Genomic DNA, 17,684 nt, shown 5'->3' with positions numbered 1-17,684 from the left:
CCAAAACAATCTCTACATTTAAGTTGCACCAGTGGCAGATTAAGCCTTTGGGGGGCCCGGGGTACTTTAGAGCGGGGGGCCCCCTTGCACTTGTCATTACTGGCCGCACACTGCATGGCCGAATATTATACTGTCAAAACATAGAGTAAAGGCAGAATAAACTTGGTCAATGGTTACCTGCAGGGGATATATATATATATATATATATATATATTTTTATATATATATATATATATATATATATAGACAGGGGGTTGGCGGCACTCGGAATAATAATAGACACCATATATATATATATATACACACACCACATGAAAAGCCTGTGTTTGTCCCTCTGCCCCTTACTCTGGAGGAGACCTCACAGTCCTAGTGCTGCCTCTGATTAAAAACCCTCCTATGACTAAGCTGCTGCTGCTGTTCTCCATGGACCTGAGAAGTATGTAATGAGCTCCACCAATCAGAGCTCAGCACAAACTTCTCAGCCTCTGTCCTCTGGTGCAAAGTGTCATGGGACTTAGTCAACTCCCAGAAATGCACTGCACACTTGTGCAATCAGTGTGCCTTGCCTCCCGATGCTCAGCACCATAAATCATTGTCACATTGGCAGATAGGTGAAGCTGCAGCACTACCCCACCCATGCACAAAACATTTAGCAAAAAAAAAAAAACATAACTTAAACATTGTCTTTTTAAAAAAAAAAAAATGACAACCACAGGGGGCCCCTAGCTAGAGGGGGTCCCAGGGGCACTGACCCCTTGCGCCTCCATTATAATCTGGCCCTGTGTTGCACATCATGCTGGGAACTGGAGTTACCCAACACCTGGAGCCACATAACTACCACACCACTAATGTCGGATATCTCATTGGATGTACTGTTATGTCAATTATTCAAGGGGTGAGGCATGGCCACACTCAAAAAAACCACCAAGGGGACCCTTGTTCCTGGAGAAGGACAGGACACACCTCATGGTCGCCCTGCAGTGATATGTTGCAACTAATGTTGATGTTGGATACACATATGTGGTTGTTGTGATTGTTTATGTGTAGAAATGTGTAGGTCAACATTAGACACATTATTTACTTACGGCTACTTGAGCCATCCTGGGCGCCGCTGGTTGGCTGTGGAGTGGTTGGGGAAGGCAGGAGCAAGGAGGATGGTCCTGGTCTTTTGCCCGAGGTACTGGGTGTTACTGGGGAGTGGAGAGGTTTGGGGGTGGGTGGTGGAGAGGTGTAGGGGGTTGGAAATGGGGTGGGGAGGGGGGGGGGTGGGGGTTGTGGAGGGGGTGTGGGTTGTGGAGGGGGTGTGGGTTGTGGAGGGGGGGGGGGTTGTGGAGGGGGTGGGGGTTGTGGAGGGGGTGGGGGATGGGGAAATTGTGTGGGTGAAAACTGCACCCTGGGTCTCCTCTTCTTCCTCCTCCTCTTCTTCCTCCTCCTCTTCTTCCTCCTCCTCCTCTTCCTCCTCCTCCTCTTCCTCCTCCTCTTTCTTCTCCTCCTCCTCCTCTTCCTCCTCCTCCTCTTCCTCTTCCTCTTCTTCCTCCTCCTCTTCCTCCTCCTCCTCGGCTGCCTGGTCCCGGGCTGCCTGGTCCCGGGCTGCCTGCTCCCGGGCTTCAATGCGTGCCCTTGCCCGTGCTGAAATGTTCATGTTGATGGCATAGAAATCGAAGATTGGGTTTCATAAAAAAGGGGGAAAGAAAAATTCACATTAGTCATGCTCATAACCTTCAAAATTATCATTGCTGTGAAATTTCAGACATTTATCATGCAAACTATTTGATATCCTACACCCAAAAACTGATCAACTACTTAAACCCCCCCTATACACCCCCATATACACCCCCTATACACCCCCTATACACCCCCTATACACCCCCTATACACCCCATATACACCCCCTATACACCCCCTATACACCCCATATACACCCCCATACTCAGGAACATATTTATAAAAAGTACACCAAACATTGCTAAAAAACGCTGACATACTAGTAATCAAAACTTACATCGGGCAATATGGCGGCGAAGGCTGCTGAGTAGAACCGGCTGCCGCCGGCGCAGGTCGGACCAGCGCCGCTCAACCTGGCCCAGGCTTCTGCGGACGCCGGTTGTGGAAAATATCAGGCGGCGGGCAGCATTATACGCCCGCCGCTTGTCCGCATTAGATACATATGGGCCCCTGGGCCCCAGGTGACGATCCATCACTTCCACCAGGGCCAAAAGCTCAGATGTAGAAAAGGGCCTGGCTCTTGTAGAAGTCATATTGGCAATGGCGCAGTTATTAATTGCAGGTACATATATCACTTTTGGTGCTTGCTGATTGGTCGAAAAAATTGTTTGTTTGGTATTAACTTTATTAATCCCTCTTATATTAACAAACTGGATGCGAATAGAAACTTACGCGGACCGTTCCGATATACACACCACAACCAACAGCATGCATTCAATGAAGAGAGAAGTACTGTATTTACAGTGTGCGGAAAATAATACACGCACCCCGTCTACTCCTAACTACGCTGCTTAAAGGGGGCTCAATACACCAATTGCCATGAAGAGAAGTACTGTATATATAGTAAGCGGAAATTAATACACGCAACCGTCTACTTATAACTACGCTGCTTAAAGGGGGCACGATACAGCGATATGCATGGGGAGGAGTACTGTATATACAGTAGGCGGAAAATAATACACGCAACCCTCTACTTATAACTACGCTGCCTAAAGGGCCACAATGCAACATGTTGCTGTATGACAATTTCATACACATTACATATGTAAGGAAAGCATTATAACGTGATGTTTTGAAATGTGACTCGCAAAGCATACACGAACTCCAACAGATACCAGCTGACAACACTCATCATTGGAATGACAGGTGCACACATTTCACGATGTAGCCCACAATGCTCCACAACCTGTGTAGATACATATACGGGTGATTGATCAGGTGCATTGAGACCTGCGTAATTTAAGCGGCAATTATCGGCGGGAAATATCGGCGTCAATTTGCATCTACCTTGCGGGGAAAAATATACGCCCCCTTGTTCGTGGCGGGAGATTAACATATAAATATTCAGTCAGATGCAGCCCACAATTGCTGCAAACATGTCTGACTCTGACGATTCAGCAGCAGAGGACGCTCTGCAGAGAGCACAAGCCGAATCCATGCTTCAAGCATTACAGAAGAGGGAAGAGGAGCGGAGAAGGAGGGCCCAAGAGAGGAGTCGCCTGCAAGATCAAGCGGGCCCCTCAGTAACAGGCCCTGCTGAACCTCCACCAGCTCCACAAGGGCCAAGCAGCCAGCCAGAACAAGAGGTTGCATCTCTCCAAACAGGTGTGACCCAGCAGGTGCATGGTGAGAGAGCTGGGGCCACCAGAAAACGTGCTGCAACATCTAGGGTGATGACTGAGCAGGATACCACCACCAGAAGGAGAAACCCTGCATTTGTAGAGGCCGAAATGCGAATTCTCGTGCCCAGGGCACGCGAATGGATTGAATTGGCAACCAGGAAGCCAGGTGCCAGTGCAAGGAGAAACCTTTGGGACAAGATCACAGAGGAAGTGAACCAGGTGTCACCAGTGGTCAGAACTTGGGACGCGGTGAAGAAAAGGTTAGTGTGTTTGTCAGGGCAATTTGTTCAGCAGTCTCCAGCAGGAACTGAGGCCCTTATTCTAGTTCACTCTTTCTGGCCAAATATTTCTTAGATGGACAAAACCATGTGCACTGCAGGTGAGGCAGGTGTTACTTGTGCAGAGATAATCAGATTTGGGTGGGGTTTTACACCTGCCTCACCTGCAGTGCACATGGTTTTGTCCATCAAAGAAATATTTGGCCACACATGGCACAAAAGATCACCCACACTAGGAAATGTCACGTAGCTAGGGGTACCACCTAGTCCCTTTAATTCCGGACACATATTAATTACACAGGTTCTGTGGCTGGCTGACTTCAAGACTCCACTTCACCTAATTTTAAACTGCCACAGAACCTGTGTAAGTAACATGTGTCCAGAATTAAAGGGACTAGGTGGTAACCCTACACGTAGCACAGTGGTGCACATATCTCATGGTGATATTTGTATTTTTAAACTTGTAGGTGGACTGACTTCAAAAGTGCCCTGAAGAGGAAGATGACTGACCGGTACAACCACAGCATGTCCACCGGGAGCGGTCCTATGCCTGACCATTTGGAGTTTACCCCCCTGGAGCTGGACTCCTGTGACGTGATCGATGTGGGGGAGATCAGGGGGATCTCCAATATGGACAGTGAGCTCCCGGTGGAGGTCTTTGCTGCTGCTTTTGATGGTAAGTCACAGTAATGCATTGTATTTAGAAAGATATTTTTTATTGCGTATGTGATGGTGACATTGTTTTCAATTCTTATCCTAGCAGAAGCAGAAAGTCAGGATGTACCGGCAGCATCGGCCTCTGCAGAGCCACATGTGGAGCAGGTGGTCCAGCCTCCACCAAGACGTCGCCCCCAGCCCCAGCCTCAGGAGACATTGAGTGAGAGCCTGTTGGTGACGCTGGACAGGATCGAGCAGCAAGGGGTGGATGCTGCGATCCGTCAGCAGCAGGTGGCGGATTTTCTGGCGGAGTGGAAGGCCACAAACCAGCTGCAGGTTGAGGCCTTGAACCGCATTAATGAAACTCTGGCGGCTGGCATGCTAAGCATTGGCCAACACCTCAGCCGCCAGAATGAACTTATTGCGGAGCAGCTGTCCACCGCCAGGTCCCTAAGGGACAATCCCCCATCTGCTGCCCCACCCCAAGCTGCTCCCCAACCTTCCACCTCGGCTGACCCTCCTGTGGCGACTAGGGGAAGACGCCGAAAGCCAGCTGACCCCAAGGCCCCTGTCCCCAAGGCCCCATCTAAAAGGGGCAAAAAAGGGCCCAAATGAGACCTGGGTCACTTCCTCTGTGGTTGGAGGCCAAAGGTTTAAATTGCACTGGACATCCGCTTCCTGAGTTGCCCATCGATCCATTTGCGTGCCATGGGCATGAAAGTTCGTATTTTGACCTCTACAAATGCAGGATATTTTTTTTGGTGGTGTGTATCTTGCTTAGTATTCACCCTGGTTGTTGCAGTACGTATTCTGGTGTCCCCATTTCTTTCACCATTGCATTTGCAGGGTAACACATGTTTGGAGATATGCAACCTCTTGTTCTGGCTGTTTTATTATTTGTGTGTCTATTTTATTTGTTTTTTTTTTGATTTCTCACATTAAAGTGTCAAGCTGTGATGCTGAACAGCAAATAAATTTATTTTACAAATTAAATCTAAATTGTGGTATGTGTCATTTCTTGTGTGAAACAAATACTAGATTTATGTGTACTTACTGACCAGGGTATTTTTGAACATTTGTTGAAGTGTGGTGGAAGTTTCCCATGTGTAACCCTCTCCATGGCCATTCCCATGTTCCTATCCAACTTTTCCCTGCTAATTAGTTTGTGTCAGCACATGTGCAGAGCAACTTAATAGGTGAGAAAGCAGTTTGTGTGCAGGTGAGGTAGCTCCTACAGTAGTAGGTAAAAGCAGGTCCAGAACAATGCTTTCCTCATGGAGTGGGTGAGGCAGACAAACAAGGGTGAAAAGGTACATTTGTGTAGGAATTCATATGTGTCCTCCCTAAAAAAAGATGTGTGAATGGGCCAAACATGATAAATTAGCTTGTGAACAAACATGCATAACTTTTAAAATATATATGATTTGACAGTGTCATAAGCAGATGTAGGAATCCTTTGTTAGAGAGATGAGAGTGCAATAATGTGATTGGTGGCATCTTACATCCAGAGTGTAGTGAAATCCAAATCATAGCAGATGAGATAGTGGTACAGGTCATAATTTGGGGTACTATACAAAGATTGTGTTGAAAATAGTGGTCATGTGCTTCAAACATTGCAGAAACATCCTTTGTAGGTGTTAGATGTGGTTTATGTTATTGTATCCTAAATACAAAACCTATGTTAGTATTAGAGTGAACACGTTGACACATGTCGACTTGTGTAGATTGAGTGTGCTACTGCGTAAAGTCTATGAAAGCAGGTAGTGAATGTGTCTGTTTATCAAATACCTACCTTAGCGTATAAAAAGATTCTTACCTTAAATTAAACAAACGTTTAAATGTGGAGAAGTATAGAAACATAAGCTTCCAATGTGTTTGCGTGCTGCATGTGTGGCTTGCAGGCAGTGAAATCATGGTTTGGAGTTAATAGACTGCAGCATTGCTTACTACATTCAGGTGTATGTGTTTAAGTACTAATCAGCGTTAATTAGCCAACTCAGGCGCACGCTGGCAAGCGGTATCTGTAGGAGTGGTTTTAGCTGGCGGTTGGCGGCCGCCTGTTTGGTGTCCGAAACGAACGGTGCCTTAGTCGATCGTGCGGTAGTAGCACCGCTCATTTCTGGTGCACACCCCCGTGTACGCCCATATTTACGCCCATTTTCCCTCATTATTTCGGCCGCTCCCATCAACACGCCCCTATGCCGCCCCATTACCCGTACGCTCGCGTACAGGTTTTTTCGCACGTTGAGACACCGGCCGTAAGCGTTGTGGAGTGTTCGCGCCGGCGCATTAGCGTATTTGCACATGCGCAGATCGTGAAAAACCCCGGGACGTACGCGTACGGCCCGGACGCTCCAAGCAGAATAAGGCCCTATGTGTGGCTCTATTATTGTGGGTATTATGTGTGCCGCAATTACTGTGGGCATTATGAGTGGCTCTATTGCTGTGGGAAATAATTATTTGTGGCACAATTACTGTGGGCATTATGAGTGGCACTATTACTGTAGGTATTATATGTGGCTCTATTACTGTGGGCATTATGGGCCTTATTCTAGTTCACTCTTAGAGGCAAATTCCTTCTTAGCTGGACAAAACCATGTGCACTGCAGGTGGGGCAGATGTAACGTGTGCAGGCAGTAACAGCCATGGCATGGTTTTACATTATGTTATAATATAACTGGGTTATTAAACCCTTGCAACAAGAGGAATATTTAAAGCGGATAAGCAACCATATGCATAATCCCTTGATGAAGAGGATAAGCAATCATATGCAACATATATAAAATATGCATATACTGTAAAAGAAGATGTCATTTCACAGTGTTGTCAAGTTCCGTCGAACTGGGGAAAGTTCCAGATCGGAAGAGGATAACATCTCTGGGGAACATGAGATTCAGATCGGACCAGTACACACAGATTTGGAAGCAGTGGAGCTGGAAGATGGAACCACAGTGCCAAAGGAATTTGCAAACCCTACTGATGGTAAGAATATCTCCTTGTCTAGATCAAATGAAAAGTGAAAGTCTCATGCATAGGCTGCACTTACAGGAGATATGTGTTATTGTAGTTGGTCATAGAGGATTTTTCTGGACAAAGCTAGACAGAGCTGTATACACAGATAGGTACTACTATGATACTGTATTTATATGTATAAATTAGTAATTGTATTATGTTGAAGCTATGATTGTGAATGGAAATTAGAGCCATACAAGCAGAACAAATATTAAATTCTTGGTACCTAATTCCTGGCAGAGGTCTAATCCAATATCTCGATTTGAAAGTCTTAAAGATAAGATAAAAAAAGGAAGCACAATGAATTAGCAGTGTCTGGACCTGATTCAGCATATAGGCAGGGCCGCCAAGAGGAGGGGAGGGGCGGGTACTAATTACTCGGGCCCGGGCTTGCTGGAGGGGCCTGACGGGGGGCCCTGGTTCGACCCCCCCATTCCCCCTCTGCTGCTGCTGCCCCCCCGACTTTAGAGTGTTTTTTCACCCCCCTCTAAACATTTTGGGGACGTGGCCTTATCACGGGAAGTGGCCACGCATCCCATGATAAGGCCACATCCCACATTTTTTTTACCTGGGCCCGGCATAACTCTCGACAGCCCTACATATAGGTGATACAGTACATCTCTACCACAGAGGTGATACAGTACATGCCACCACAGAGGTGATACAGTACATCTCTGCCCCAGAGGTGATACAGTATATCTCCACCACATATAGGTGATACAGTACATTTCCACCTCATAGGTAATACAGTACATCTCCACCACAGAGTTGATGCAGTTCTTCTCCATCACATTGGTGATATGGTACAACTCCACCTCAGAGGTGATACGGTACATCTCCACCTCAGAGGTGATAAAGTACATCTTATCATATAGGTCAGTGGTTCCCAACCTTTTTTCTCTCCCGTTTCCCTTGATTCGGCTTTTCATTGATAATTACCCCCTCCTCTCATTTTGAAATATGGACAGTACTTAGCGGTATGTGGATCCTTATGCATGTCCTTATATTAAGGAGGAGCGGAGGAGTAGTATACAGCAAGGTATCCTGCCCTTCTGTGTCTAGACACTGGTTGTGTATTATCTCCAGGATTCCCGCTAACACCGGTAGGATTAATGTCGCTGCTTCCTCCACCTTTGTCAGTGCTGGGCAGATGACTGCTGATGTCTGAGGGCAGCATGGGAAGCTCCCAGGCATATGACACAACATGGTTTGTCTCCATGGCAATGGGTCTTCAGCCATCAAAAGACCTTTTCATCGTCCGCCATTACAAATATTATTTTCAAGTACCCCCAACTGGTCTGCAGAGTACCCCCAGGGGTACTAGTACCCCAGGTTGGGAACCACTGATATAGGTGATACAGTACATCTCCACCACATACTGTAGGTAATCATGCTGAGTGGAAGGTGCCTATTTTTAATAGGCAAAGCCCCGCAATGTAGCACTGGCTTTCCCTGTGGGCGATTGCGATGTGCAGGACCGTTCATCGCTATCACTACAGGGCATACACACGGAGCATTCAGTGCTTCATTTCAAAGCGATCTAGTCAGATCACTTAGAAAAGGGGCTGAAATCGCCCCGTGTGTATGCACCTTTATTGTGCAGAATGAGCCCCTCTTATCCAGACTGGCGTTTGAACGTCCCACTATACCGGTCCGTCAGCCGGCATCTGTACTTCCCGATGCAGAGCTTCTGGGAGAATGGGGGCACGCCCCCTTCCTGGCTTCGATGGCTATAGCCTTGCCGGGAGCCGCACTAACAAGAGCGGCTCCATCTGTAGATAGACTTGTGGTCAATAGAATCATACTCAAAATATTAATATGATTAATTATTTCAGCAGTTTCTAGCAGACGTGCTGAACATTGTGGTGCAAAACTGAATACAGCTAGGTTTTCTTTTTCTTACAGATACGTTTATGGTGGAAGATGCTGTGGAAGCAATTGGCTTTGGGAAATTCCAGTGGAAGCTCTCAGTCCTTACCGGACTGGCCTGGGCAAGTAACTCTATTACTCCTAAATGTAGACTGTGACACAGTGGCGTAAGTTTATAAGAGATGCCCGGAGGCAGAAGTGTGATGTTCATCCTGTAATGCAGACACACACAGAGGCACATGCACACACACACAGAGGCACATGCACACACACATACTGTATACACACACACACACACACACACACACAGCCACACACATATACAAACAGCCACGTAGGAACACACATATAAACACAGCCACATGTATACACACTGCCACATACATCACATGTATACACAGACAGTAGCTACAGCGCATATGCACATAAACCCACAATTATACACTGCCACAAACACACACAAACACATGTATACACACAGCTACATATGCACATACACCCACATGTATACACACAGCAACATACAACCACACACACATATGTATACACACAACCACACACACATGTATACACACACACACACATATGTATACACACACACACACACACACACATATGTATACACACAGCCACACACACACCTCTGTAAACACACAGCCATATATGCACACATAGCAACAAATGCACATAAACATAGCCCTATATAGATACACACAAGCACACACACACACACACACACACACACACACACTACACATAAATAGTTTAACAAACACTATAAACAGAAGATCGTGGGGGGTGAAGAGCTGGACGGGCTGCAAGGCTGTCAGGAGGAGACAGGGGCTCTGTGTGTGACAGGAAGTCCCGTCTCCTCCTCTCACTGAGCTCCTGGAGCAGCGCTGCTAATCATTGCAGCGCTGCTCTCATACAATATTCTGGCTGGCGCGCAGGGGCTGGAGTTCAGAGGCAATGGATGTTAGCCGGGTGTCCCCTTCAAACATGGCGCCCGGCGGCAAATGACTCCATTGCCTCCGAGACTTCCGCCACTGCTGTGACAGCAGAAAACAATCAACTGGCCGATGGGTTTACCAAATTCAGTGCTCACACATCCCAACAGTTTATATTTTCATAGCTGGTTCATTGTCTGGTTTTTACTAATTATGTGTTTCATGAGGACAGGATTTGACAAACGCTGATCTATTGTACGATGTAATCAGGGCTGTTTGTAGACAATTTATCTCCTAGTGCGAAGAAATAAAAATGTGCCCCCCCCCCTCCCCCATACATAATGTGGTAGTGAAAAAAGTGTGCGCGCAACGCAAAAAAGGGTGTGGCTTAATAAAGGGGTCGTGGCCTAGCTATAATGGGTGTGGTCTAGAAGGAAAATAACTACCTTACATCTCACTTTTGCAACCTGCATGACCATTGGTTACCACAGGAATGGTCATTGTCCTCCCATGCTTAAGTTGACGGGCTGAAGGCCACACAGTGACATATAAACATAAAGGCCCACACAGTGACCCAGTACGCCTCACATATCAAGCCCAAACAATGACAGGCTACATAAATCAATATACACTGTTTAGCCGTACTGGCAATTACACATTGAGTATCTTATAGAGTCTGGGGGGACATTCCAGAGGATAGGCGCAGCATGGAAAAAAAATCTGGGACATGGGGCAAAGTAATGAGGAAGGAGGAGAGGCCGCAGTGATTGAGAGAATGAAATAAGTAGTAGAGAGCGTGTGTGAGGGAATGGTGCTGTAGATGAAGGTGTCTGAGAGAATTTGAACTTTATTCTGAGTGGACAAATTGCCAGAGGAACTATTGGAAGCAGAGGTAGAATGGCAGGAGAAGAAAAGGATTCAGGCAGCAGAATTAATAAAAGACTTAAAAGTGAGATGCGGGAGGTGGGCTTGTGAGGAGTAGGTTATAGTAATAGGGGATCACATTGAACTAATTTAGAATAGACAGTACACATTTATACACGGTTCCAGAGAGGAAGCTTGCCTCTGGTGCAGTGGCTTCTTGGGCCCCTTCTGAATAGGAAGCTCATTCACTAATTTCATTGTGTATTATAACATTGACAGTTTTTATTTAATCCAGCTCTACACATGGTGGCTCTACACGTGGTGGCTCTACACGTGGTGGCTCTACACGTGGTGGCTTACACATTGTGGCTTACACGTGGTGGCTCTACACGTGGTGGCTTACACATGGGGGCTCTACATGTGGTGACTTACACATGGTGGCTTACACATGGTGACTTACACATGGTGGCTTACACGTGGTGGCTCTACACGTGGTGGCTTACACATGGTGGCTTACACGTGGTGGCTCTACACGTGGTGGCTCTACACGTGGTGGCTTACACATGGTGGCTTACACGTGGTGGCTCTACACGTGGTGGCTCTACACGTGGTGGCTTACACATGGTGGCTTACACATGGTGGCTCTACACGTGGTGGCTTACACATGGTGGCTTACACATGGTGGCTCTACATGTGGTGACTTACACATGGTGGCTTACACATGGTGGCTTACACATGGTGACTTACACATGGTGGAAGGGGCCAGCTCCTTTTTTTTAAACAGTAAATATAACTGCTGTTGAATCTCCAAAGCAGTCCAAGAACCCTTTATCCCCTTGGCCCTTGTGCATACATGGCAACATACATTTGTTGATCTTGGTTACACAAGAAGATAGTTTCTGATTGGCTGCTTTGTGTTAGTGCACGTTTGTACTTTGTTTTTAATATCTCCTGTTCTTATTTATGTAGAAATGGGAGGAAAAAGTGGTCTGATCATTTTATTTGAACAGAATTGTTTATAGTTTACTACTCTTTTTTTGTAAAATGTTTCTGCCATAATGCCTTGCAATGGGTATATGAGACATTACTTGTTTAATATTGAGGTCCTGTTGATGTAAAATAACTTCTAAGCCCTTCTTTTATTCCTCTAACAGCCAGATTTACTGTATTGCTATAATGTATTCTTACAGATGGCAGATGCAATGGAAATGATGATTCTTAGCATCCTGGCACCACAGCTCCACTGTGAATGGAGATTACCCAGCTGGCAGGTGGCTTTGCTCACATCGGTAAGACCAGTTTGTGGACCTTATTGCTGATGTTGCATTGATGTAATACCTGCCCTTACCCTGTGTTAGCACAAAGCTCAGCTGTCAGAGTTATGCTTGTATGTGAAATTATTAGCTGAATCATGGTTTTTTATTTAACACAGTTCCCTTGGTAATAAATTCTGTTTTGCATGAAGATGAAAAAATATATATATAAAATGGTCCACACAAATTGTTCTTTGCAGGGCACCTCAGTTATACATAATGCAGGATGGTTAAAGCCAAACAGAACCATATCTCCAGTACATAGATCCCATTTGTCATTACAGGACACCGTTACACAATGATTGCTTACAGTACATTCCTTTCTGCTATTTTAATAGGTCGTGTTTATTGGAATGATGTCCAGCTCATCCCTCTGGGGCAATGTCTCAGACCAATATGGCAGGAAAACGGTAAGTGTTGGAGACAAAGAGATTTTACACTTTAGCAGATCACAATGTATAGACCCCCATATCTGCATATTATGTCACATGGTGCCCCTCTCCCTAATTTTATCCAGGGTCTGAAGATCAGTGTGTTCTGGACTTTATACTATGGGATCCTCAGTGCTTTTGCACCAGTCTACAGCTGGATTATTGTGCTCAGGGGACTGGTTGGTTTTGGAATTGGAGGTGTTCCTCAGTCGTAAGTTCCCTGAATAACCAGACTTCTCTTACACAGAGGCATATTACCATGTGTTATGTTTTCTCTTTGGTCTCTGGACCTTGGGACTCACATTGATCACTTAGCATGATTGCTGTGACAACCTTGTTTATTTCTAAATATGTTCAACTATTTCAGTTCATTTTGCCTTTAAAGCTCTGTCTCTTATACCCCTTTCACATCGCAAATGCTGGGTCGCACCTGGGACATGGACATGGGTCAGTCGCTGACGTCATCCAGGGGGGCAGAGCAAAGTGGCAGCGCGTCAGATGGGTACGGGGGAGGAGGCAGTACTGAGGTGATGCTGCTGCCTCCTCCATAGAAGTGAACGGGACCCGGGTTGCTGGACAGTGTGAACGGGTAACCCTGGTCGAGCAACCCGGGTCCAACCCGGGAATAACCTTTCTTTTAACCTGGGTTGGAATGTCTAGCTTCTGGACCATGGTTTTTCCTTTTTGCCCTTTCACACCACATGCCAACCTGAGTCGACCCGGCAACAACCCGGGAGTGACCCGGGTTGTTTGTACGGTGTGAAAGGGGTATAACTGATTCTATGTTGGGTATTTATTTATTATGCAATGTTTAGCTTTTTCCTGAGCATTTTTTTATATTAGTTAAATATGTTTGATACAGTCTATACTATAGACCATCTATAGTGTTAAATATCAGTGCTGTATTCCATACAGTATACAGGGTATAAAAAGAACATTTATGTCCAAGGTCAGCACTACTTCCTTCTACAGAACCCACAGACTCCCGCACTTGCTCCAATGGTCCGCATAGGTTTCTAGAGGGTGGAACCTATGTTTGCCTCTGTGTTCACAAAGCACGGTGAGCCAGGTTGGCCCTGTGTTCAGCCCTGCTCAGTACACAAGTTGAAATACTGGGCCAATGTATAATTTGTAAGATAATAATGTAATGTATCCAGTAACCATGAGATATTAGGGATTATAGACAGTATCACATTGCACCAGCTTGCAGTATTATCTGAAAATGATTTGAAATGTTGGTAACTGTTGGAATTTGTATACTAAAATGTTATCTTTTTCTCCTTTGTTTCATATGTGTGTTGACCAGTGTAACACTATATGCAGAGTTTCTACCTATGAAAGCCAGAGCTAAGTGCATCCTTCTCATAGAGGTAAGTCCCAGAGCTAAGTGCATCCTTCTCATAGAGGTAATGCTGCCCATACACGCTGCTATGCGTGCTGTTCCGATGTGTGCTTTGAGGTGCGCGCTCCCGCGGCACCTCATCGCACAGTACAAAAAGTATGTGCTTGCACATACGTTTTGTACCTAGTTCTCATCAAATCGCATCGCATTGCATGCACAACGTGTGCACATGCAATGCAATGCGATTTGATCCGTGCCAGTACAGCACAGAAAGGACGCCCACAAAGCAGCGTGTATGGGCTGCTTAAGTCCCAGAGCTAAGTGCATCCTTCTCATAGAGGTAAATCTCAGCTTTACCCTCAATTGTTTCATTTTGCACATTTTAAATTCTAAGCTACAAACTCAGGACCACTTGAATAATTCAGATTTAGAGAGGAAAACACGAAGCACGTGACAACAATGTACAGTAGCACGACATACAGTAACAGTAGCATGTGTCTCATGATCTGCTCATGTCTTACAATGGACCAGACTCTATGCCCAGGTATGTTCCGCTGCTTCCCAGCTTACTCCTACAGTACACCCAATAAGTCTTCTGATTTTCTTGGGGTTTTACTATTAGGAAAGAGTGCTTACAGTCCTGATAAAAAAAAAAAAAAGAAAAATAATAACAAACTCTATGTTTATTCTGAATTATGTAAACCAGTTCTATCATGTATAAAATGCAATTCACTGACTTCTGACTGCCACAATGTTTGGGTGAATATAAATGGTATTACTTAATTGTTTAGGTGTATTATTTGGATGTATAGATGCACAGTACATTGTATTACTTCATTATTTGGATGTAAAGATGCACATTGCATTACCTTATTATTTGGCTGTATAGGTGTACATTGTATTACTTTATTATTTGGGTTTATAGATGTACACTACATTGTATTACTTTATTATTTGGGTGTATAGATAAACTTTTTTTACTTTATTTTGTAGGTGTTTTTTGGGTGTAATGCGCGCTCCGGCGCTCATCCCACCGCACAGCTCAAAAAGTATGTGCTGCACATACTTTTTGAACCAGGTTCGGATCGCATCGCACGCAGATCTAGTCCAAAACGCACCAATTATTGTAACGTGTATGGGCACCTTTACTTTATTATTGAGTGTATTTATGTACACTGTATTACTTTATTATTTGGGTGTATAGATGAACATTTTATTACTTTATTTTGTAGGTGTATAGATGTACATTGTATAAAGGTGCCCATACACGGTGCATTTTTCAGGTGCGATGTGCGCTCCCGCGCTCATCCCATCGCGCATCTCAAAAAGTATTTGCTGCACATACTTTTTGAACTAGGTTCAGATTGCATCGCACGCAGATCTACTCAAAAATGCATCCAATTATTGTAACGTGTATGGGCACCTTTTTACAGTATTTTTACACTATTTGAGTGTATTTATGTACATTGTATTACTGTATTATTTGGATGTATAGATGTACATTATATTACTTTATTAGGTACTTGTGTACAATCACGGCTCCCACGATGTCCATCGCATAGCAAAAAATCGCATGCGATGCGATTGCATGCGATTTTTAACAGAAATGCATCCAAATGCATTGAAATTAGTATCAAACATGTTCAATGGCCCCCAAATGTCATTTTTGAGGCTGTACCACCCCCACTATCAACGCGAACCCGAAGCATGGCGAGGGGCGGCGGTACGGGTCCTACGACCTTTTCATACCCCCACTATCCACGTCAGCGTGGAGTTGAGAATAGAAAGTGTGGCGAGCGCAGCGAGCCACCGTGCCCGAAGCGTGGCAAGCGCAGCGAGCCCCGCAAGGGGACACGGATACCCTTGCGGGCTTCACAGGTGTCCACGTCCTCTCGCGGGGCTCGCTGTGCTCGCCACGCTTCGGGCTCGGTGACTCACTGCGCTCGCCACACTTTCTATTCTCAACTCCAACTCCACTCCGACGTGGATAGTGGGGGTATGAAAAGGTTGTAGGACGCGTACCGCCGCCCCTCGCGGGCTCGTTGCGCTCGCCACGCTTCGGGTTCGCGTTGATAGTGGGGGTGGTACAGCCTGAAAAATGACATTTGGGGGCCATTGAACATGTTTGATACTAATTTCAATGCATTTGGATGCATTTCTGTTAAAAATCGCATACGATTTTTAAAAAAAATTGCTTAAAAACTGCAAAAATCGCATCCCATCGCATGCCACTACATATGGCATGCGATGGCATGCGATGGGAGCCGTGAAAGTACACAAGTACTCTTTATTATTTGGGTGTATAGATTTGTATTACTTTATTACCCAGGTGTATTTATGTAAATATTTTGACATTATTATATGGATGTATAGATAGAAACATAGAATTTGACGGATAAGAACCACTTGGCCCATCTAGTCTGCCCCTTAGATGTACAGTACATTGTATTACTTTATTATTTGGGTGTATAGATGTACATTGTATTACTTTATTATTTGGGTGTATAAATGTACATTGTATTACTTTAATGTTTGGTACAGCTTAGATATCTCTTTGTCAATAAATAAATTCTAACAATTGTCGTCAATTTCAGTTTCCATCAATACCAGATTTTGATGCAACCTGCTAATGCGTGTTTTCTTACTGGCAGATATTCTGGGCTGTGGGCACCGTGTTTGAGGTCCTCCTGGCTATCTTTGTGATGCCCACTTTGGGATGGCGTTGGCTTCTCATACTCTCTGCCCTGCCACTTATGCTCTTTTCCATTTTGTGCTTTGTAAGTGTTTAACAAATATAATTTATTAAGCAAGAAATGTTGGCTGGTGGTTTGCAAACTTTTTTGAATCATGGCACCCTAGAGTAACAGCGTTTCTAGGCCAAAAGTTTCTTAGATATACTGCATAGTAAATTAACTAAATTGTGTTTATGTGTCATCTTTATGTTAAGTTATGTGGTGAGTGTCAGGATTCACTTCTATTTGTCCTTATATTTTATGATTGGAAGCGACCAGCACTAGTTTTTCCTATTACACTGACCATCATTAATCTGAATTGATCCTGGACCTCCAACTGCACAGTTTGTGAACCACTGCATTAGGGAATTTTGAACCATCAACATATATTGACAATAATGAAAATCATTGGAGTAATGTGTTAGTCATTTATAACTGATTAAAATTGAGTGAAATTAATAATTAATATCACTCACCACTTATTGCCATCAGATCCATTTAGCATACTGCATAACAATAATCTTATCACTTGTCATTTTTTTTTCTGCATGTTCTCTCACACTGCAATTAAAGAGTTGGACTGATCATTTATGTTTGTGGAAACAAAATATACAACACACACTCTTCACCACCACAATGTTTTGGGCTGGCATGGCCCTTTGTCAAGCACAGTTATTTCTTCAGACTGCTATCAAATGAATAAATGTGGAGATTTCCCACTATGCTTTATGATTACCTTGTCAACCACCATCACATGATGTGATGATCGGAGAGATTTTAGATTTTTAATGTGACATTCCCCCTCATTCTCGCCCTGCTGTGTTGAGCATGTGGATCAGCCAGACTATTTTTTTTTCTCCAAAGTTTTTTTAAAAGGACATAATGATTTGTA

General features: G+C 44.7%; 1 protein-coding gene across 1 annotated transcript in view; it reads left to right on the top strand.

Moving 5' to 3' along the window:
• Nucleotides 1-17,684, top strand: part of SVOP (SV2 related protein) — a 51,739-nt gene that overhangs the window by 7,321 nt on the left and 26,734 nt on the right. Inside the window, exons 2-8 of the mRNA XM_083145907.1 lie at nt 7,104-7,264; nt 9,200-9,285; nt 12,165-12,263; nt 12,626-12,697; nt 12,805-12,929; nt 14,025-14,088; nt 16,712-16,837. Coding sequence (XP_083002033.1) covers nt 7,104-7,264; nt 9,200-9,285; nt 12,165-12,263; nt 12,626-12,697; nt 12,805-12,929; nt 14,025-14,088; nt 16,712-16,837 — 733 coding nt within the window. The remainder of the gene's footprint in view (nt 1-7,103; nt 7,265-9,199; nt 9,286-12,164; nt 12,264-12,625; nt 12,698-12,804; nt 12,930-14,024; nt 14,089-16,711; nt 16,838-17,684) is intronic.

The sequence above is a fragment of the Crinia signifera genome, chromosome 1 (assembly GCF_055691185.1).
Source record: "Crinia signifera chromosome 1, ASM5569118v1, whole genome shotgun sequence".
Classification (NCBI taxonomy): Eukaryota; Metazoa; Chordata; class Amphibia; order Anura; family Myobatrachidae; genus Crinia; species Crinia signifera.
Note: the sequence above shows the minus strand (reverse complement) of the source record. Positions and strands in the feature narration are given on the sequence as shown.